Source organism: Nicotiana tomentosiformis, chromosome 8, assembly GCF_000390325.3.
Source record: "Nicotiana tomentosiformis chromosome 8, ASM39032v3, whole genome shotgun sequence".
Taxonomy (NCBI): Eukaryota; Viridiplantae; Streptophyta; class Magnoliopsida; order Solanales; family Solanaceae; genus Nicotiana; species Nicotiana tomentosiformis.
In genome coordinates, this window is record NC_090819.1 from 16,455,984 (window position 1) to 16,479,920 (window position 23,937).

Below are 23,937 nucleotides of genomic sequence, written 5' to 3' on the forward strand. Positions count from 1 at the left end.
CATGAAAAAGCATGCCCTTTGCCAGCATCGTTGGTCTAGACTCATCCCATATTGTTGTCCGAATTTTGTCAGTATCCCTTGTGAGGGCATCAACATCCGGTATACTTGGCAAATGATCAAGGTAGGGAATCTCGCTTGAATGAAATGACACTTGGGACTCGTACACTCTTGGTCTAACGGGGGTGGAGCATGCTCCCTCGTCTAATCAGGTCCATCATTCTCTTCCTCCTCATCACCACCCTCATCGGGGAAGGGTGTGTCATCTCCGGACTCATCGACATTGTTATCATAATCACTGTTCTCTTCCTGACTCTATGCATCTGCCAGATCCCGATTATATATTATAATCTATATAGAATATGAGAAGCAAAAGCACTATATTAAGACAAGTGGTATAACCACAAAAAGCCAAGTGGCAATGTTAAGACAAAATAAACTACCTTTCTAACTAATTTTATTTTTAATTTTAAATTTTGACTTAATTGGTTACACTACTTGAATTAATAAATATAGATATATTATAATTATATATAAAAAATAAAAAATAAAAAAATACCAATTCATATATAATATATATGAGAAGTAAATAATAATATAATAATAATAATACCAATTAATATATATATATATATATATATATATATATATATATATATATATATATATATATATATAAAGAAAATTAAATAATAATAATAATAATAATATAACAGTAATAATAATATTATAATTTATAATCTATATAGAATAGGAGAAGCAAAAGCACTATATTAAGACAAGTGGTATAACCACAAAAAGCCAAGTGGCAATGTTAAGACAAAATAAACTACCTTTCTAACTAATTTATTTTTTTAATTTTTAATTTTGACTTAATTGGTTACACTACTTGAATTAATAAATATAGATATCTTATAATTATCTATAAAAAATGAAAAATAAAAACAATACCAATTAATATATAATATATATGAAAAATAAATAATAACCCAATTAATATATATATATATATATATATATATATATATATATATATATATATATATATATATATATATATAATAATAATAATAATAATAATAATAATAAAGAGAATTAAATAATATAATAATATAATAATAACATAACATAATAATGAATAGGAGAAGCAAAAGCACTATATTAAGACAAGTGGCATAACCACAAAAAGCCAAGTGGCAATGTTAAGACAAAATAAACTACCTTTCTAACTAATTTATTTTTTTAATTTTAAATTTTAACTTAATTGGTTACACTACTTGAATTAATAAATATAGATATCTTATAATTATCTATAAAAAATAAAAAATAAAAAAAATACCAATTCATATATAATATAATAATAATACCAATTAATATATATAAAGAGAATTAAATAATAATAATAATAATAGTAATAATAATAATAATAATCATCATAATCATAATCATAATAATAATAATAATATTAGTTACTCTTTTTTAATTTGAATTTGAAATAATTACAAGCAACATAGTTAAAAAAAAAAAATTGAAAATAAGATACAAGAAAATTTTAATTGCTTTTTCCATATAATGTAGAAAATGTATTCTAAAAATATTGATACATTTACATAAATAATAAAAGAACATATATTTTGGACGATGTAAAATATGTAAATATCAAAACTTTATTTTGAAAACAAAATAGAAGAAAAATCTAATCTTAATCCATATAATGTAGAAAGTAAATAATCAAAATATTGATACATTTTTTACAAAATAATAAAATTCATATATTTTGGACGAAATAAAAAATTTATGTTATATTAAATGAGGTGTATATATATATATATATAATAAAAGGAAAGACAATGACATCATATTAAGTCAATTAACAGCGTAATAAAAAATCACTTATCAACTTTAGGACAAAAAAAAATATTATTCATAAGAACAAGTCAAGTGTCAAGATAGTACAAAGTATTTTCCGCCCAGATACAAATACTAGTTGAAAGAAAACATAAAACGAAAATTTTGCTTGGGGGCGGGTGGACGCGGGAAGGATGTGGCGGTGGACCCTGGTAAAAATGGCAGGAATCAAACTTCAATTCGAAGTATACTCTAAAGTCCAAACCCAATATGCCCGTCGTCTTCTCCATTACCAAAACCCTACAGCCTTAAACCTCTACAAAAGACCCTCCAACTTGCCCGTCATATGCTTCTTCAATTTGAAATTCTCGTCAAAACTGTCATGAAATCGCTCAAAATTTTGCAGCAGCCCGCTTTAGCGGCTGTAGTTTTGTGGGTATTGTTAATACATGATTCGAATTCAGCAATGGCTGCTTCTGGTGGTAGGATGGGTGGCAAAGCATTCTCTTCGCCGAGTTCTTCTTCTTCTTCAAATAGTAAGATTACATCTTACAGTACCCCTCGCCGCCCTGCGCTAGTAGATTACGCAGAAATTGACTACTACTCAATGAGAAGACAACAACCCTGTTGTATTCATCGTAATGATATTCATGCCTCTTCGTCGTCTATTCCTTCCCATTCTTGGACACGCGATGAGTATATTGTTGGTATTGCGGCCTTATTTGCGGCTATGATCTGTTTTGGAGTGTTTATTTATGAGGCCGATCGGACTAAGAACAAAACAAGTGTTCTCATGCTGCAGGTAATCAACTGATACATAAATGCACTATTGTCGTCGTGATTATAATCAACTGATACATAAAGGCACTATTGTCTTTGTGATTAATATAGTGGTTATTGTCAAAGACTAGAAATTAAATGTAAAATTGTCGATATAACAATTAGGGTTCTTTTGGTTTAAATAAAAGTTAAGCATGGGTTGTATAACACGAAGATTAATACATAGGGATTAGTAATGCATGGATTGTAATGCAGGTATAATTTTTATCGGTCATTTGGTTCTTTGGTATTAAAAGTGTGATATAAAGTGTTTAACTTAAACTTATGTTTGGTTTAAAATTGTATAAGGGCTTGGAAAAGGGTTTGAGGAGATCCTTATGAAGAATGCAGTTAATGCTAGAATTGGCATAAAACTTATTATAATTAACTGCGCAGAAATTGAAAATTGCTACCAAACATTGGATAAGCAATGCATATATTTTATACCATGATTGTTTTGTCCAATACTTCTTACCAAACCTGCCCTTATTGTACATAGGTTACTTTAAGATTTGTTTCGCTTAGGTTGGTTATAGGTTTAGTGAGGTTAATAATTAATAATTCTTGCCAAGTTTGGTGGTTAGAAGTTTTAGCTCTTGAAATTTGGGTGATTGGTCAGTTACTTGTTAGTGCAATGACTTTGTTCACCAAAGAAGTTAAATATGGATGGTCAAGTTGTTTTGAGCATAGGGTTACTCTAGAGTCCTATGGAGAAATTTGGGATTAGTGATACATAGAGGAGCCCTACATTGGGAAGGTTATTGGTATTGTTATAATGATATAATGTTATAGCCAATGAAGTAAAGAAAGTAGATCTGTATTTGTTGCTAGGACGCCCATGTTTACCATATTTGAAGATTTCGACATGTGTTGATACCCTGTCATTAACATTGTCGTGTGCCTTTTGTCCCCTGCTCCCAGATATCAGTTTCAGATAGCATAAAGTAAATCCACAGGGTTGTGGAATGTATCATCACTGCTTGGACAAGATTTTGGTGCACCTAATTCTTGATAACATTTGCATGGACGGCTGGTTCCTTGAAATTGTTATTTCAACTATGGATAATCGGTTCTAAAGTGCAAAATGTGGAGTTCAATATAAATATTTGCATCATCTTATAATGCTTTGTGCAAGATAGCTGCTTCACCAAAATTCTCTGACATATTCCTGAATTTGCTTGTTTGCTGCATCTGTTGACCAGAAGTCCTCTAGTTTCAAACCCCCTTATAGTTTTTGATATTTTTCCTCCATTTCAATTGGTAAGTGGATGCTAATCTAAAAGTTATTCTCTGCTACAAAAACTAGAGGGATGATTCTACTATGATTTTTATAGTCTAATAAATTGTACTGATGATGGTCAACTAGTTTGTGCTCATATATGATGAAGGGCAGCCCGGTGCACTAAGCTCCCGCTATGCGCAGGGTTCGCGGAAGGGCCGGACCACAAGGGCCTATTGTACGCAGCCTTACCCTGCATTTGTGCAACAAGCTGTTTCAACGACTCGAATCCGTGATTTCCTGGTCACATGGCAGCAACTTTACCAGTTGCTGAAAATTATAAAATCTTGAATGAATCAGTTGCTGAAAATTATAAAATCTTGAATGAACCATCTTCCTTCCAGTCATGACTGCTGTTAACACATTAAATATCAAGCTTTACATAAGTGATCACTGATTCCTTGAAATTGTGCATTCTGACATTGATCGTGAAGCAATCGGACCATCATCTTCACTTCCAGTTGCTACTCTCAATTGAATCAAGTCTTTTGAGTACCCTCCTCTCAATTGACTTTTCCTCAGATATTGCTTATGATGACCTAGGTATCTATAGGTTCTTGTAACAAGATGAAGTACTACTATTCAGTATGTTGAGCTCTTGTTTAGTTCCATTTTCTGAAATTTTGTTTGCCTTGCATTTGTGTTATGCTTACAATTTCTTTACTACTGTTTCACTGCTTTTACTCTTTTTCCCTAAAGGTTGGGTTGTTGGACTCGGATATATCACTTCAAAAGGAACTCAACGAGATTGCAGATGTGGCAGATACATCCACAAAACAGGGTTTAAGCTGTTTGTTGACAGGTAAAGATAGTTTGTGCAAATCATTTAAACTACAGTATGTGTGCAAATATATGAGCTGCTGAATTTGACAAGATTAATGTGAACTAGTGTGAACATTTGGAAGCCTCCTTTTAGGAGGAAATTGGTAGATGCATTTTTTCATGCATTTACATTGCATGATCACACTTAATGTGATGTCATGCATGACATTATTAAAGCCATTTCCCTTCTATAAATAGCAAGGATTTTTTTCATTTGTAAACATCTCTCACTTGCCTTCTTATCTCCTAAGGCATTTGAATCTTCTTTCTCTCTTATAGTATTTCACTTGTATTTTTGGAGTGAAATAAAGTTTGAGTTGATTGTGTCTGAGGACTATGCAAAAATCAAATTTTGCCGAATCTCGTAAACTTCTGGTGTTCTTTTTATTATTATTGTCTCACTTACTATTTATTAACTACCTTTAAATATAGTAGTTGTGATTTAATCACTCTCTATATATTCGGTTTCCGCAACAATTGGTATCAGAGCTAAAGTTCTATCTGAGTATGCTCTGTGGTTGCAGCATAGTCTGAACTTCCACATCAGAAAAGAATTACTTTGGTGTTATGTAGTGTCAGCAAATAAATAGTATCTGTAGCAAAAATAGGAGACAAAAAAAATGAAGAGTCCACATCGAGTGTCAGTAATACGTCGTTGGCAACTTCGCTTATGACAAGAATTATGTCAAATGCGAAATTTGCAATTGAAATTATTGACGGGTCAGGACATTTTGGGATGTGGCAAATTGAGGTTCTTGATGTCCTTTTTCAACAAGGGCTAGATATTGCAATAGAAAAAAAGAAACCAGACAATATCGGAGAAGAAGATTGGAAGATTATCAACCGCGTTGCTTGTGGTATCATTCGATCTTACCTCGCAAGAGAACAAAAATATCCATACACAAAAGAAACTTTTGCAAGTAAATTGTGGAATGTATTGGAGGATAAATTCTTGAAGAAAAAAATCAAAATAAATTTTACATGAAAAAAAGACGGCTACGCTTCACATATGTTCCTGGTACTACAATGAATGATCATATCACCAGCTTTAATAAGTAGGCGACAGATTTGCAGAATATGGACGTGACTTTTAGTGATGGAGATATGTTCTTAATTTTATTAAGTTCACTTCCCGATGAGTACGAGCATCTTGAAACTACTCTACTTCATGGGAATGATGAAGTATCTCTCAAAGAAGTTTGTTCTGCCTTGTACAACTATGAACAAAGAAAGAGAGAAAAGCAAAAGAGTGGAGAAAGAGAAGCACTGGTCGTGAAAGGTCGTTCTCAAAACTAGATGAGAACGAAGAAAGGAAGATCGAAGTCAAGATCCAGACCCAGCAAAGATGAATGCTCCTTTTGCCGAGAAAAGGGGCACCGGAAGAAAGACTGTCCAAAGTTGAAAAAAAGGCCTAACCTAACAATGGGAAGGTTGTCATAGATTCAAATGTAGCTGATTGTGATGACTCTGATTTCTCACTAGTTACAACTGAGCCATTCAAACCATGTGACATTTGGTTGATGGATTCAGCTTGTAGCTATCATATGTGTCCCAACCGGGATTGGTTCGTTGATTTTCAAAAAGGAGAATGTGGAGTTATTCACACCGCAAATAACAATCCTCTTGTCGCATATGGTATTGGTTCAATCCGATTAAGAAATCATGATGGATTGATCAGAACATTAACAAATGTTCGATACGTACCGAAATTGAAGAAAAATCTCATTTCTGTAGGAGCCCTAGAGTCAAAGGAGTTCAAACTCATTGTAGAAAATGGGATAATGAGAATATGCTCCGGTGCACTAGTGGTAATGAAGGGAATTCGGAGAAATAATAACATGTACCACTATCACGGTAGTACAATTATTGGGACAACAACAGTGACATCCAGTGATGACAAGGAGGCAGAAGCAACCAAGCTATGGCACATGCGCTTGGGACATGCTGGGGGAAAATCCTTGAAAATTTTATAAGATCAAGGATTGTTAAAAGGAGTAAAGACTTGCAATTTGGAGTTTTGTGAGCATTGTGTCAAGAGGAAACAAACAAGGGTTAAATTTGGAACAACTATCCATAATACTAAAGGTATTTTGGATTATGTTCACTCTGATGTTTGGGGTGCTTCCAAAACACCTTCATTAGGTGGGAAACACTATTTTGTAATCTTTATTGATGACTTTTCCAAGAGAGTGGGTGTATACTATGAAAACCAAAGATGAGGTGCTTGGGAATTTTTCTCAAATAGAAGGCGATGATAGAGACTCAAACAGGCAGAAAGATAAACTGTCTTCGCACAGATAACGGTGGAGAATACAAATTATCTTTACAATAAGATTTGTGAAGATGATGGCATTTTGAGACATTTCACCGTCAGAAATATACCACAACAGAATGGAGTGGCAGAACGTATGAACCGAATTTTGCTGGAGAAGGTTCGGTGTATGTTGTCCAATGCTGGCTTGGGCAAAATTTTTTGGGCTGAGGCAATAACATATGCATGCCACCTCATTAATCGTGTACCATCTTCCGCTATTGATGGCAAGACACCATTTGAAAAATGGTATGGAAAACCTCCTGAAGATTATAATTTTTTGCATGTGTTTGGCTCAATTGCATACTATCATGTGAAAGAGTCAAAATTGGATCCGAGAGCAAAGAAAGCTATATTTATGGAGATTACTTCTGGAGTCAAAGGATAACGATTATAGTGTCCAAAGACGAGAAAAATTATATTCAGCAGAGATGTTACCTTTGATGAATCTTCCATAACATATAAGGTGACAGTTGAAGATGTCAAACAAACTTATGGTGCTTCAAAGCAGATGAAGTTTGAGGAAAAATTAATTTTTCCAACACGGAGAAAACGAGGAAGCAATAGAAGATTTCCCCCTCGAAGAAGAGTTAGCAGAGAGGGAGATTCCAATTCAGGAACCTCAACAACAACTTGAATCAATAGCAACCAACAAGCCAAAAAGAACAATAAATAAACTTGTTCGTCTCATAGGGTCGGTGGCTTGTGCAGCCTCAATTGTAGCTGATGGTGTTCCTATCACTTATAAAGACGCAGTCCAAAGCTCAGAAGAAGATAAGTGGAGGATTGCCATGAATGAAGAAATGCAGTCCCTTCATCAGAATCGTACATGGAAATTGGCCAATCCCCCGAAGGGCAAGGAAGTAATTGGGTGCAAATGGGTATTTGCAAAGAAAGAAGGATTTCCTAACCAAGAAGATGTTCGCTACAAAGCAAGATTGGTGGCCAAAGGGTACACTCAAAAGGAGGGAATTGATTACAACGAGGTGTTTTCTCCAGTCGTAAAACACTCCTCCATTAGAGTTTTGTTGGCTTTGGTAGCGCAGTTGAATTTGGAACTAGTTCAGTTAGATGTAAAAACTGCATTTTTACATGGAGACTTGGAAGAGAAAATCTATATGACTCAGCCAGAAGGATTCAAAGTTGCTGAAAAGGAAAATATTGTGTGCAAACTTGAAAAATCGTTGTACGGATTGAAACAATCTTCTAGACAATGATACAAACGATTTGACAAGTTTATGTTGCTGCAGAAGTACAGAAGAAGCAAATACAATCATTGTGTGTATTTGCGCAAGCTTGAAGACGGATCCTTCATATATCTTCTCCTATATGTTGATGATATGTTGATAGCTTCCAAAAGTCAGGAGGAAATTGAAAAGTTGAAGATTCAACTAAGAAAAGAGTTTGAGATAAAGGATTTGGGTGAGGCGAAGAAAATTCTTGGCATGGAGATAAAAAGAGCTAGACATTCAAAGAAACTCTATCTATCTCAGAAAGAATACTTGAAAAGAGTAATATATCGATTTGGCATGAATGAGAACACGAGGTCGGTTAGCACTCCGCTTTCTCCTTACTTTAAGCTTAGTGCTGCTATGTCGCCGAAAAATGAAGTGGAACGAGAGTATATGTCAAGAGTACCATATGCGAATGTCGTTGGTAGCTTGATGTATGCAATGGTTTGCACAAGACTTGATATTTCACATGCTATCGGAGATGTAAGCAGGTATATGCATGATTCACGAAAGGAGCATTGACAAGCTGTGAAATGGATTCTACGGTATATTCGTAATGCTGTAGATGTTGGATTGATTTTTGAGCAGGAAGATAGTCAGTATTTGGTTGGATATTGTGACTCAGATTATGCGGGTGATTTGGACAAGCGTAGATCAACTATTGGTTATGTTTTCACTTTTGCAAATGCACCGGTTAGTTGGAAGTCTACTTTGCCGTCAACGTTCGCTTTGTCTACTACTGAGGCAGAGTACATGGCAATTACGGAGGCTGTAAAAGAGGGAATTTGGCTTCAAGGGTTGCTTAGAGCGTGTAGCGACGCGAGGCGAGACAACATCGCTATTTTGGTCTGTTGCGTTGCGAGAAAGAAAAGGCGAGCGCCTCTGCCTGTGTAGCGAGAGGCGTTGCGAGGAGAGAGGCGCTGCGAGGCGTCGCTTTTTGAATAAAACGGAAGAAAAGGCAGCATTAATATTAAAAGACAAAATTAGGGCTTGCGTTTCACTTTTCTCCTTCAGCGACGAGCAGCGACCTTCTTCTTCTCCTTCAGCGACCTTCGATCTTCTTCTTCTTCTTCCATCATCCGCCATCATCAGCAGGTATGTTGCTTTCTTTTCTTTTCTTCTTCTCCTCCTTTTTTCTTCTACTTTCTTCTTCTTCTTCTTCTATTTCAGCAGCGACTTCTTCTTCTTTTTTCTTTTTCTTCTTCTTTCTTCTTTCTTCAATCATTCAATGACCAGCTCTTTCTTCTTTCTTTCTTTATTTTTCTTCTTCTTTCTTTGCTGATTTCCAAAGGCAGTAGCCTTTTTTTTTTGCTCTGTTTTTCTTCTTCTTTCTTTGCTGTTAGTTTCTTCTTTTTTCTTCTTCTTTCTTTGCTGTTTTCCCGAGGCAGTAGCCTTTTTTTTTTGTTTGTTTTTCTTCTTCTTTCTTTGCTGTTTTTCCAGAGGCAGTAGCCTTTTTTTTTTTTGCTCTGTTTTGTTTGCTCTGTTTTTTCAATTATAGAATTATAGTCTTATACTTATAGAGTAGAATTAATTGCATATTGACTTGATAATTTTTTTTCTATAAAACAGCGTTGAAATGGCGTCATCCGATAGTAATAAACGAAATGACTATCTATTGAGTCTTTAATTTTTGAATGATATATTTATTAATATATTATTGTTATTGAGTTTTTAGTTATATGTATATAATATTTTATGTTTTCGTATAAATTGTCGCTTCACATCAAAAAGGCGAGCGCTTTGCTGCGCGCCTCTCGCCTCAGTGAAGTGGGCCTTCGTCACTATTTGTCGCCGCACGCTATCCAAAACACTGTAATCGTAAACTTCTGGTGTTCTTTTTATTATTGTCTCACTTACTATTTATTAGCTACCTTTAAATATAGTAGTTGTGATTTAATCACTCTCTATATATTCGGCTTCCGCAACAGGAGCTTCGCAGTAACAACATTTTATCTAAAAGTTTCTTATTAATTAAAAAAAAGCCACTTACTTTTCTTCCCCTATAGGACTGAGTTGAGATTTTTGGCTTCAATCCTTTTTCTTGTTGAAATGGCTTATGCCTTCTAATTTAAAGACTAAAAATTGGCTAGATTTTTCAATTGATGTCCCATGGTATTATTTATTTCTTACATAAGCTGATGTTTTCCTTGCTGCAGAGACAACATTAGCTTTGCTTCGACACCCTGATTATTGCATCTCAGCTTATTCATCTGTGAGTGAAAGAAATACTTCATTTATGTGCTTTCTGATGTGTGATTATGTGGTTTTAAACGGCCATAGTGGCAAAACAATGAACTTTTATCCTGTTTTGCCAGGATCATGATCCAAAATTTGCAATAGCATTAGTTCTCTTCTTTTCCCATTTTTGCTCCTTATTTGATTGAATCAGAATATATGATAATGTTACTTTTTAAATCAGCTAAAATCCGTAAGACTGGTTTTAGAGTGAAGGTTTGGACCTCTGATTGAATTCAGTTTGCTTTTTTCATTTCTATTCTCTCTCCATCTAGAAAACGTTCAGATGAATGGGTTCTGACTTCTGAGTGCAAGGGTCAAATCATAGGTCTTAATTCATACACCAAATATTAAATGTAATGAATGTATGGAAAAACTGTTATAGGCTCGACTCGTATAATTATGGTTCATGTATTCTGCTTTGTGCTACCAAGTCCAATAAACCCGTAATATATGGCCCTGTATTGTCGGAGCTCAGATTTTGATAAAGAACTGAGACTTTGTGCACCCTCTCGATTCTTGAGATGAGCACTGACATTTTATGGGACTTATTGACTTAATATTACAATAACTAATTTTCAGATGTGTTCTCCTGATGAGTATTGGATATTAAGAAGCATTTCTTATCAGCTAAAGTAATATATCTGTTACTTGTCACCATTAATATTGTTATTTTGGGGGGCATTCACCCAAAAACTGACCAACTTTGTCGGGCTGGTTGCTCCAAAATTAGTTCTTGCTCTTGTAGATGGTTTCAACAATATCTGTAGAATGCTAGACTGTCTCTCTGCTAAGGTTGGGCTCTTCAGGTCCAAAACAAATTGACGACCAGCCAAGGAGGTTCGGAGTTGGTTTCCCTGTCAAATACCAAAGCCATTTTGAAATATTCAAGGGAAGGGAGGGAATGAAGTCAGCGCTGATGAATAAATACTTTCTTGTGAAATGGGAAATGATTTGATGAACTAATAAGTAATAAACAAATGCCTTAGAAGTATGCTTTAGTTGGTTAGGGAGAACACAGTGCTTTACTCTGTAAGTTTTTGGATAGATAATCTCAGTAGTCCAACCCAAGGTCGGGGGGAATTTATGATATTGTGAAAGAGCTGCTAATTAACGCTTCCAGTTTCTAGTTTCAAAGTCTTGCTTTTGTTGCATAATTAACTAGTGAAAAAGAATCCAAACCCATACATGAAACAGCTTTTATAGTGCCCAAGACTTCTCATTTTTAGTGCATATATGCTGTTATAGTTTAGAAGGGGAGCCTTGGAGCAACGGTAAAGTTGTCTCCGTGTGACCTATAGGTCACGGGTTCGAGCCGTGGAAACGGCTACTAAGGCTTGCATTAGGGTAGGCTGTCTACATCACACCTCTTGGGATACGACCCTTCTCCGAACTTTGCGTGAACGCGGGATGCCTTGTACACCGGGCTGCCACCCTTTATATGCTGCTATAGTTTACCTACAGATAAGCCATGCTAGATAGAAGTCTTAATACCTTAGTGACGTAGTTTCCCTTTACGCCAAATCTGCAAATGCAACTGCAGTATGAATCATTCCTTTGGCTTCCGGACTATACATATGTTGAACTGTATAGGTTCTGGTTCAAGCATAGGCATTTATCAAGTACCTTTATAGATTAATTCTACAACTGTTGTACCCTGCAGCACCAGTTGTCTGAGAAGAACTAGGCAAAAATTTATAATGACCAAAGCAGTTAGGATGGAACAAAGCTAGCATAAACTTCCGCTCCTTCTTTGTTGATATTATAATCATGTTTTGCTGTCTTGAGGCTTGACTTTTCTTCTCATTATTTGGTTAATCTCTGCTATAATGTGATTTCTACATTTTAACCTTTGCCGATTTTTGTATCCTCAACTGGGCTAGAAGATCCTTCTCATTATTGAATTTTCACACCAATGCATATTGGGGAGTTCTTTCAAACATTGGCATTCTACTGAGTATATTTTTTGCGTCTCCCATGCAGGTTGATGTCAAAAGGAGCATGGAGGAAGGTGAGAGTCGATTCAGTCGACTTTCCGTTGAGGAACGTGGCAAATTTGACGAAGAGACACTTGTGAATGTCAACAATATTAAAAGGAAAAAGTCCATGAGCCAAAGGGGAGATGGATTTAGCAATGAATACATGGTGGTAAGAATAACCTTGTATAGCCTTTTCCATTTTGATTTTGTAGGTTTCTCTGGTCTAAAACGGGAATGGGGCTTCTTTAGTTCCATTATAAAAGCTTTTCTAAATGTTGGGAGCTATTATCTTAATGCTGTTGTTGGTATTAGGACTATAGGTTTATGTTTGGGTCAATTGCTTTTGTGGCCATTACATTTTTTCTTATAAAAAGGACAGCCCGGAGCACTAAGCTTTCGTTATGCGCGGGATCCGGGGAAGGGCCGAACTACAAGGGTTTATTATACGCAGTCTTACCCTGTATTTCTGTAAGAGCCTGTATCCACGACTCGAACCCGTGATCTCCTGGTCACATGGCAAAAATTTTACTAGTTATGCCAAGGCTCCCTAAAGATCTCCCTAGAGATCTTTATTTTCTCACAAAGAGATTTGTTGATCATTCTTTTCTGCATATTTGCAATTTCAGGTTACAATCTTGGTAGCTGCTGAAGGTGTTTATAAATTGCCTACTGTTAATGGAAGGGGAGACTTGAAAGAAGCCTTGCAAAATCTTGCGTCTATTCTTTCCAAAACAACACTGGTAAGCAAAATAAATGGTCATAAAAATGCAACAACTTTTCTGCTACTTCTAGTTTTTCATTTGTGATATACATTTACTTATTTCAGGCAGTTGAGGTTTTATGGACTCCTCAGAACGAAAACGACACATTATCAGAACAACAATATCTTGAGGATTACCCACTGCTGCGGCCTCTGTAAGAAAATTGGGATTTCATGATCTTTTACTTTCTAAAAGTTATGTAAAGGCTTCCATTTGTTATCTCCATGTATATAGATAGCTAGAGACAGATTTCTCATTTAAACTTTATGGGTGAGACTTTTAAAGTTCATAGCACGGAACTTGTTGGGCCTTTAGAATTTCACAATCACTAATCTACTATGTTTAAGTTGTTATATATATGAAAGTTTTGCAACTGCTCATTGATCTGGAACAGATGCATACACTAATTATCTACACATGCAACATAGACTTGATGTATTCCTGAAGGATAGGGAGGGAGTGCTTGTCATCATAATTGTACATAAGAGGGACCATTCTTGCAAAATTAAGTAAAGCTTTTGTGAATGATCCTAAAGATCGACTCAGACGCAGATGTTCCTTGTTAAGCTGCTTCCATTCATCTTCTATTAGCTTAAACACATGATTTCTCGCCAATTCAAAGGAAGCAATTTTTTGTCCCTTCATATAACATTCTATGTATGAGCCATCATTCCCTTCTTGATTCTCATCCTGCACGCATTGTTTATATTATTCCAAAAAGAACAAACAGTGAAGAATTAGTTTAGCTACAGAATATTTACTCCGTCCGTCCCAATTTATAATGTGATAGTGTACTGCGAGTGGTTATGGAGTTTAAGAAAGATGAACACTGCTCTGCTGCATGATGGACGGAACCCGTGGGGGCGCCTTTTGTTACTGTTGGACAAATTTCTTTTTTAGTTTTGTTCTTGTTCTTTGCCATAACGCTCATTCTGGGACGAATTAGAAGAGGAATTCCTTATTCAATTCTTACACGGACGAACACCGGTATTTCACTTTCCAAAGAGTCTTAACGTGGTGTTGTATCCTAGCTCCATAGATGGGCTAGTCACTAGCTAGAGGCCAACCAGCCAGTCCGATCGATGGCAACCAAGGAAGAGCCTATTCTAAAGGAGGAGGAGCTAGCTTTATGGAGGAATCAAATCAAAGCGAAGAAATTAATTAGTTCATGCCACAAGAATCTTTGATTTGTGGTCTAAAATATGCCACAGATATTTCAGTCACAATAAATCATATCATTAAGGATAAAATATTAAATTTAAAGTTAAAATATTTCTAAATACAGAAATATATCATTTTTGGGTACACTTAAAAGGAAAGTGTGTCATATACAATGAAACAAAGGAAATACTAAAACTTGTCGTTAAAGTAGATTAGTGATGGATTACCGATAGATTTCAACTTGTAGATAATTTCGCGGCAGAGGAGGAGCTAGCCTATTAGATGCGGGTTCGGTCGAATCCAATTATTTTTGTTTAAACACTATATTTGTATTAAAAATTTAATAAATATGTATATATATTTAATTATGAATCTAGTTACTAAGACGAGAAAATTCAGAACTTATAAACTTTAAATTTGGCTTCGCATGTGACCTCTATATCGCGGTAGCTAAAGAAATAATAAACTAACATGATATTTTTTTTTGTTACCTTTGCGCTTCCAAGATCATCCCAAAGACGAAGAATCATAGCCCCAGAAGACGCCATGGCTGATGTATCTTCCAAATTAATAGAGCTTTCATTATTGGTTACACCAAAACCTAAGAGATAGAACATATGAACTGAGAGCACATGCACTCCTGAACTAACAAGCCCATTTTTTAGGTACTCATCTGCTGCTGGTATGACTCCATCGGCAAACCATTTTGCTTCCTTTAGAAATGCATTGCATAGATTTCCCCACTGAAATGATAAACGATGTATCACATATGTGTATTGTCATTCTTCACTTGAGTTCCTACATGCTAAACCTACATTCCTATATGATATATTTATATATTTAGAAACTTTTTAACTTTAAAATTCTCATGTTATCCTTAAAGACATGTTCGTAGAATCATAAAAATATAATGACATATTTAATTCGGCAAAAGACCAAATAGACCCCTGTACTATGAGAAAAGATTTAAATATATCATTCGTTATACTTTGGGTCCAAATATATTCCTGCCGTAATACTATTGGTTCAAATATATCCCTTTCTGTTAAGTTTGTCCAAGGTGGACATCCAATCCTACGTGACACTGATATTTGATGAGGTGAATGTCACATGGCTTGCCACTTCAGCGCCCCTAAGCCATTTTACCCCTCCCTTTTATTTGATTTTCCACCACTAAAATGTCCTTCCCCTCCACCACTATTGCCACTATTACCGCTACCATAAAAAAATATTATATTTCAAATTTTAGTCTTTAATATATGGGGATTAGGGGCATTGAGGTGGTATGCCATGTAGCATCCACCTCATCAAATATCAGCGCCACGTAGGATTGGATGTTGACCTTGGACAAACTTAATAGAAAAGAGGTATATTTAAACCAATAGTATTACGACATGGGTATATTTAGACACAAAGTATAACGAAAAGTATATTGGACCTTTTCTGATAGTACACGAGTAAATTTGTCCCTTTACCGTATTTAATTTGGTCCCATTCAAAGGATACTTTTGATAAATGTAAAAAGTATTTTTTCCTTTTTAAACACAGTGTTCAATCAAACACCCGTGTGTAAAAGTAACAAATATCACTTGACTAGATTGATGTAATAGTTGGGACAAAAAATCCAAGAGCAATTCTATTCAATGCGAAAAAGCATGTACATCCGTTCACTTTTACTTGGTATATATATATTAAAAATAAAATTTTATTTTTACTTGTTATTTTACGCATATTAAGAGAAGATAATTTTTTTTTTGTTATACCCATAGTATTTATTACTCATTTCAAATTATTTTCTCAAATCCAATAAAATATGTATCAATTAATATGGATAATATCTTGGTAAATTATGCACTTCATTTATTATTTTTTAAGGGGCGTGAAAAGTCAAAACGTGTCAAGTAAAAGTAAACGTTGGGAGTAAATACATACCGTTTTCCGCAGGTTTTCAGTGGGATTCCATCCATATATTTTGTAGATGTTGTAGCCAATACCATTAATGGTATCATAAAGTGCCCTATAAGGTGTTCTCATGTATTCTGGTAAGTCCACCATGGCATCCAATTCCCACCTGCAATTTATAGCCTTTAAAATGTATTGACCACTAAGAGAAATTGGGATTTAAGTTATATATATTGTTATAGTATCGGTGATTTTACACCGCTACATCATCAAAGGTTATGATGGAGTGATAAGTAATCTTACATCATTAATCAGAGGTCTCGAATTCGAGCCCTGGATATAAAATCGTCTTTGGTAGACAATGATTTATCACCCCCAAAGTGGTACTTCACGGCCAGGTCGGGGCAGATTTAGGCCGTTTTATGTGTACATGAACCCGTGATCTTTCCATCAAACTAGATATTTTATGTATATATTTCATAAAATTAATCTAATATTATCTATTAGCCTCCATGCCCCAAAAATGTTGAATGGTGCACCTGATTGAATGCTGGGTTATTTATCCAAAGGAATATGGATCGATTCCCACTTAGTTTATATCTTTTTTCTCGCTTTTTTAGTAGTGCATCCATGTTCTAGAAATCCTAGATCTACCTCCGTTCAAAGCATAAATCTGGATTAGACGGATCCCAATGCGAGTACCGAATAACAGGTGGGATATCAAAAAAATATTATACTGACAATACAACTTAAACTCACAAAAAAAAAATCTTCAAGAAATTACCTATTAACGGCTTCTGTGAAGAGGGTTAATTCTTCAACTGTCCCATAAACATCGAAGATGTCATCTATAACATAAATGAAAGAGATGCATTTTGCAAGCTCAATCCTTTGCAGTGACATTCTTGGATCTGCAAAGAGTGCCATTGGCCAAGCATACCATTTTAATGGTTGGTCTCTCAAAAGCTTCAAGTCTTCAACTAAACCAAGACTTCTCCACCACCTATATTTAGAAGTTGCTTAATTATTCTCCACTTCATCAATAAATTAATTAACTTTATTTGATTATATCCATACATGCATCATATAAAGTTTTACTTCTCAACATATATAATCAGGGGCGAGCCCTAAGGGTGGTCAACTGACCACCCTTCGTCGAAAAATTACGCTGTATATATAGGTAAAATATTAGATTTTAATGGTATATAACAAATATTAAACACCCTTTATCGGAGATTTTTTTTTGCTTATTTCAAGTTTGAACACCCTAAATGAAATTCATGATTTCGCCACCGTATATAATAGTGTTGAAGAATTTTTAAATTGTCGAGTCACCCGATAAATAATTATTGGTAACTGTTTATAAAAAGTAGGATTAGTAGTCCAGAAAAATAAGATAAGTTACCGAACGACATGTTAAAACACTAACATGTGTAAAAATCCTTTGTACTATATATCATTATATATACTTAAGTTATTCGAGATTTAACTTATATACAGTACTGATACCACCGTAAAAATTTTTTACATTACCAATATTTTCTAATTAACACGTAGTATATAGGTAAACTATCTTATTTTTTAGGTTATTAATTTCACTGTTAAACTCAATTTAAGTTACCTGGAAACTTGAGACATTTCATGTTGATGAATCTCTCGGGCTATGGAGAAGTCAATATTTGCCAATTCTTGTAAGGTGCTTCTTCCCCATCCATTAACTCCTCTAAAGTTAGTGATGAAATTTTTTGCCTTGTAACTTGCTAAACTCTTGTGATAGGGATACTTCAATGTGTCATTAATAATTCTAGCTTGAACACAGTCATTATGTTCAAGATATGCATTCAGTTTCTGCCCACTGAAATTTGCAACTTCATCTAGTATATGTTCACCTTCTACACCAAGTTGTGCTGCTTCATATAGACCTATCAATCCACTTATGTCTTGGCTCAGGTTCAATCCAAAAGTCCCATCATATTTGTTCTTGAATTTTTTAAATACATCTGCTCACGCAATAGAAGATTCTTAGGTTAGATGGATATTTCAATGAATTTAACTTCTCTACAATAACAATATTAAAGTATTTTTACACTATCAGGTCATCTTAAAGATATTTTATTCGGGTCAAAATAAGCATCATTTTAGCAAAATCAATTTGGTTCAAGCTAGCTAAGTGATGCTTTATAAAGCAAAGGCGGAATTAATTATTTTTCTCCAATAATTGATATATAATTTATATGAGGTTTGGAGAGAAATAAAAGGAACTAGTCAAATAATCCTTGCGATTAATGCTATTCAATGATTTTCTTAAAAGATATGTCAAAATAAGTAACCTCCTTATAAAACAATAAGTGAAATTAGTAAGCTGAAAAATAAGATATTACTTGTTAATAATAAGTTAAAATACGCATATAGTATAAACTTTTCTTGGACTTTCACTGAAAAATCAACTAACCTGCTGGCACATAATAACCTTGTTGTCTCAAGAGCCGAAAACAAAGAGAAACCTCAAAATGGGTTTGATACTTGAGAAAACAAGCACTTTGAACGTACTCTTCCTCTAAAACTGATTCAATTTCTTCTTGAAAATGATAATCAATTCCCATACGTTGAAGGGCGTCGATTAAGACAAGATTATCCAACCGATTATGATTTACATTTGTCTTTAGTTCATGCTTAACATCCTCCACTAGTGCAAATTTCCTGTGAAATCCATCCTGCAATAAGTATTTCTTAGTATTAAAAAAAACAACAGGAAAGAGTATAGACAGAGAGAGAAAAAAACAAAAAAAATAGTAATTAATATATATATATATATACACTAACAGTGTAAAGAAAATATACATTATCAATCTATGTTATCGGCCTTATTTTTGAGGTTACTAATATTATTATCGCACTAATCATGAACAGTTCTGTAGTTATCTTTTTATGTGACACGATGATAGTATAAAAAGAAATGAAAGCTTTACTTGATTGAAGTTCGTAGGAGTAGGACGATGGGAAGTTGTTCGGAGAAGATCTTCTTGAACGGCCCGTTTGTTAGAGCTTCCACATGAAACCTGAATAAATTTGCTGCTTCCATTTGGGCAACTGCTGCTTATGTGCATACAAAGATAAGAAGGGGAGAGTGCTCTACTCATTGCCATGTAAAAGATTATTTTGCTGTAGATAGTTTGAGGTATTAACTTGAAGAATAAACAGCAAACTGCCCCCTCTATTTATAGTGGTATGGGTACTTTGTGGTGTTTTCCGGGTCTTTTCGAATGCTTATTTTTCTATATTTTGATAAGTTTCCTTAAGGATCAATTTGGATTACATTGGGAAAATGCATAGATTTGGATACTTTTTTTCGCTTTTAGCCCGCGCAAAAAAAAAAATTATTAACATTCGGTAGTCAAAAAAAAATATAAAATTCGTATAATTTTTGTATATAACATACAGAATATATATATGCAAAAAATATATATATTTCGATTATTATTTTGAAAGCAGTTATACTGTGTCTTTTTTCCTAGATTTGGGGTCTTTATTTAAGGCATATCCGAAATTTATAAATTTAATGAGTTTAGCGAATCAACTTCAGACACATACAATTGAAGTTAAGAAAATTCAGGTACGAAGTTACAAAATTTATATAAAATTTGGCATATTAGTTATGCAAGTAAATTTCAGACATTTTATTTGAACTTTCAGACATACGCATCTCAAGCCAAATCAGTGACAATCACGATGATGACTTCTCAAAACTCGGTCCACGTAGAAATTAAGAGCTATTGGGCAGCTGAAGTTAGTGATGAAAAAGCCCGGACCTTTTCTGATATGCCTTTCGGATTTTTATTACTGTCCATATGACCAATTACAACAACAATAATAAATTTAGTGATATCCCGTAAGCAAGGTCTAAAAATGATAATATGTATGCAGACCTTATCCTCATATCTTGGAGAGACTGAAAAGTTATTTTCGAAAGACCATCGACTCGAGAGGACATATGCTTAATTAAAATTTTATATATAAAAAAACCACAATATGTCCATATATAAATAGGGCTTCTTACATTGGGTCAGTGGACAGATTTACTTGAAGATGTCACCAATACCTTTTGAGTGACACAAAGGTATACAAAATCATCATCTAGCAAGTCTTCTCGCAGCGAAATCAGGCAAAAGCATAAAGCAGAATATTAACTTTTGTATATCCGTTAACGATTATTTCATATCTTATCATTATTTCTTTTTGTTATATTTTAATAGCATCATCGTTATCTGCAGCGTCAAACTATATTTTTTCTATGACTTTTTGACGCTCTTTTTTTTATTTTATTTATATGATTAGATATGGAGTTTAAGAAATAAATAAATAAATTTAAAATTTATGATCTTAAATATGACATAATATTTGTGTATTTATAAAAGTTTCTCATCAATAATAAATTAGAAAGTTTAAAATTAATACACAAACTATGTTTGAATTTAGAAAGAAATTATTCTTTTTTATACTACTAAAAAAGTTATATTCACATAAATTGAACGAAGGGAGTACATATTAATTAAAGGGTTGTATTTGATAGTACTTGTTGTAGGATCTATAGGTCACGAGTTCGAGTCATGAAAGCCGTCACTAATACTTATATTAAGGTAAACTGTCAACATTACACTTCTTGGGGTGCAGTCCTTCCTCGAATCTCGGCGGAATGCAAAATATTTTGTGTATTGAATTATCTATATATGAGGTTGTTATTTTCTTAAAACCAAGAAAGTATACTGGAAAGCAAATGTGGAAGAAAAGCGGTGGAAACATGTTTACAACGTTTTAGCACTTAGGGGCCCATTTTAAGCTTTTCTCCTCAGAATAATTGTATGCGAGATGGTCAAATCACATCACACTTTATTAAGCTAGCGATAACCACAAATCTTATATGATAATCTTCAATCTGTTTGGTAGTATCATTTAATTAGACGAAATTTAAGAATAAAAGAGATCTAAACAATGGAAAAGGACCAAATGAAATGCAGTGCTTGAAATTTATTATAAAAAGACCGGGAGATATTCATAAATAAATAAAAAAGTCAAACAATAAGAAAATTGAAAGTACAAGTATAACTTAGTTGAAAATTTTAAAAATAGAAAAGGATCAAATTTGACTATGTATTTACTGTGGGACCATTGCTTCGTTAGAGGGAGGGGTATATGTGATCCAATGGCTACAACTAGGATAAATTTATTCGAAAATTTGAACGGCGGATAAATAAATAAAAATTTGAAGTCAATAAGTAAATTTGACCTTTTCCCCCTTCAACAATAAGAAACTATGAGTGTACATGGATCGGGTTAGTTCATTTTTTATCAAAAATCAAACCAAACCAAGTACTATATCGGTTTAAATTGGTTTGGTTTTATCAGTTTTTTCGAGTTTCTCGGATATTTTTATTATATAAATATTATTTCAATATTACTTTGTTAAAGTTATAAATAAAGTTTTGATTAGTGAACATATATTTAATAAAAATTGAACAAACTGACAAACATTTAATCAATTAATATATTATTATGGGAGAATATTTTTAGTAACACATGATAGTTATTTTCTTAGTCGTCTAAAATAAATAACAATCATAAGTATGGAAGTGATTATACATGATCTTTTGAATCAAAAGATTCATTTTGTGCGCTATTATCTTAAGAAACTCTGAGAATCTTCGAAAATCATAAATGTGACAAGCTTAGCTAATATTAAGAATTATCCCTACTATAGATATATAGCTAATTGGTTACTAAAAGACACAATTTGAACCACAGAATCGCAAAATTAAATCTAAAGCCAGGAGAGGCTATTGTTGCCTAACGTCTATAGCTAGTTAGATAGTAGTATTTGCTCTATTATAGTTGATAGAGTTGTAACTGAATGTAAAGGAAAAAAATAAAATAAAAGAGGATAATAATAATAATAATAATAATAATAATATAATAATAATAATAATAATAACAACAACAACAATAATAAAAATTAAAAGAGGATTACATTTTAGTTATATGGTCTTTTTTACAGGAGCTCAGTAATAAAATTAATGCAGCGGAAAAAAAGTAAAAGAGATTATATTAGAACTTTTTTAACCTTCGTATGAGACACATTAAGCCACATGAAAAGTTTATTTTGACTATGATTAAAGTTTTATTATTCTAGCTCAAGATACTCACGCAATATTTTTCTTCTTTGCATCTCATTTTATGTGTAGTACGGAGTTTAAAAATTAAAAATAGATTTGACATATAAGTTGAATTATCAAAATTATCCTTTTAGTTTTCTCCTTAAAGGTAAAATAAAAATACTATAATTAAAGTTGCCGAAAATTCCCACATCGGCTACCATTCAAGACAGGCAACTGAAGTTTTAATATAAAACCGAATGTTGAAAACAGGTCTAAATCATCTTTGCGCTTGGGGCAATGACGCAGCTTGTGAGGTTCTAACCGAGGCGCGTCTATTGCTGGTTGAAAACTATTTCCAAACCCCCTCTTTGGCCTGGGTTTTTCTCTGGCCATTGAGAATTTTTGAAAGGGCTTCCTTTTGGGGTAAAGCCCTACAATTCTTAGTCTAATACTTCAATTTCATCGTATCTCTTAGTTACTAATTTCGTAATTAAATATTTATATGTATTTAATATATTTTCAACTTCAATTCTTATTGTGTTTAGCTAAACCCGTACCTATTAGGCTAGTTCTGCTTATGGTTCATGTGTACGTTTGTAACCGAATTTATTTTAACTCACATATAATATAGTGTTCTAGTATATAATGTTTGGTTGGATTGAGAAAAACACTACATAATTAATGTAACTTAGGCTGGCCAGTATTAACTCACACATGCATTTATTTATGTATTATATTATTCTACGCAAGATAAATATTAGCAAAGACAAAGTTAAAAGTATTTAAATACATAAATGTAGTAATTACGTAATTCTTTTAGTAATTAAGCAATCCCCATATAGTTTCATGTATAATTACTCATTGTATAACAACTTTGTATTACAACTTTTTCATTATTAATCACTATATAAATAATTCATATTACGTTATAAGTTGATCCAGACTGTGAAAAGAAACGATCCGTAAAATTCATTATCAATGAAGAGATTTTACATAATACAACTGGCTCCTAAAATAATAATCGGCATATATATATTTTTTGTATGTTAACGTATAATATAACCGGTTAATTGTATTTTTCCGGTTGGTTCTTTTAGTTTTAGACCATCATAATACCATACCATACAAAGATTTGTACATATACTTTTTTATCTTTTCATACCATAAACTACAATGTAGTCACCTTTAAAATAATTAGTATCTATGAACGTGCGTTGCACGTTAATAATGACATGTGATAATTTAAATATTTATTTATATGAAGAAACAATAAAATTTAATTAATGAGAAAATTTTTATGTATAATAATAGAACAATCATCTAAATGCCGAAAAATATTATTAAATTAGCATAATACATGAATTTAAAATAAAAGGACATCATCAAAACTTACACAAATGATCAATTTTGTCATGTTAGTTACATAATTATGTATTATAGTT

General features: G+C 33.4%; 2 protein-coding genes and 1 non-coding gene across 3 annotated transcripts; 2 read left to right on the forward strand and 1 right to left on the reverse strand.

Moving 5' to 3' along the window:
• The first annotated feature begins 2,016 nt into the window (after positions 1 to 2,016).
• Positions 2,017 to 13,663, forward strand: LOC104117467 (FLUCTUATING-LIGHT-ACCLIMATION protein 1, chloroplastic-like). Its single transcript, XM_009628527.4, has 6 exons — positions 2,017 to 2,647; positions 4,643 to 4,745; positions 10,465 to 10,520; positions 12,527 to 12,691; positions 13,149 to 13,262; positions 13,349 to 13,663. Exons 1-6 carry the CDS (start codon positions 2,192 to 2,194, stop codon positions 13,439 to 13,441), a joined length of 987 nt encoding a protein of 328 aa, XP_009626822.1. The 5' UTR covers positions 2,017 to 2,191; the 3' UTR covers positions 13,442 to 13,663.
• On the reverse strand, positions 13,601 to 19,536 carry LOC104117466 ((3S,6E)-nerolidol synthase 1). Its single transcript, XM_009628526.3, has 7 exons — positions 19,316 to 19,536; positions 18,799 to 19,060; positions 17,968 to 18,346; positions 17,131 to 17,349; positions 16,377 to 16,515; positions 14,936 to 15,187; positions 13,601 to 13,973 (listed from the first exon to the last, which is right to left on the reverse strand). The coding sequence occupies exons 1-7, from the start codon at positions 19,490 to 19,492 to the stop codon at positions 13,695 to 13,697; spliced, it is 1,707 nt and encodes a 568-aa protein (XP_009626821.1). The 5' UTR covers positions 19,493 to 19,536; the 3' UTR covers positions 13,601 to 13,694.
• Positions 19,537 to 22,774: 3,238 nt separating this feature from the next.
• LOC117281766 (U4 spliceosomal RNA) lies at positions 22,775 to 22,926 on the forward strand. Its single transcript, XR_004512397.1, has one exon. It is a non-coding gene; the product is annotated as a U4 spliceosomal RNA (small nuclear RNA).
• The last annotated feature ends 1,011 nt before the right edge of the window (positions 22,927 to 23,937 follow it).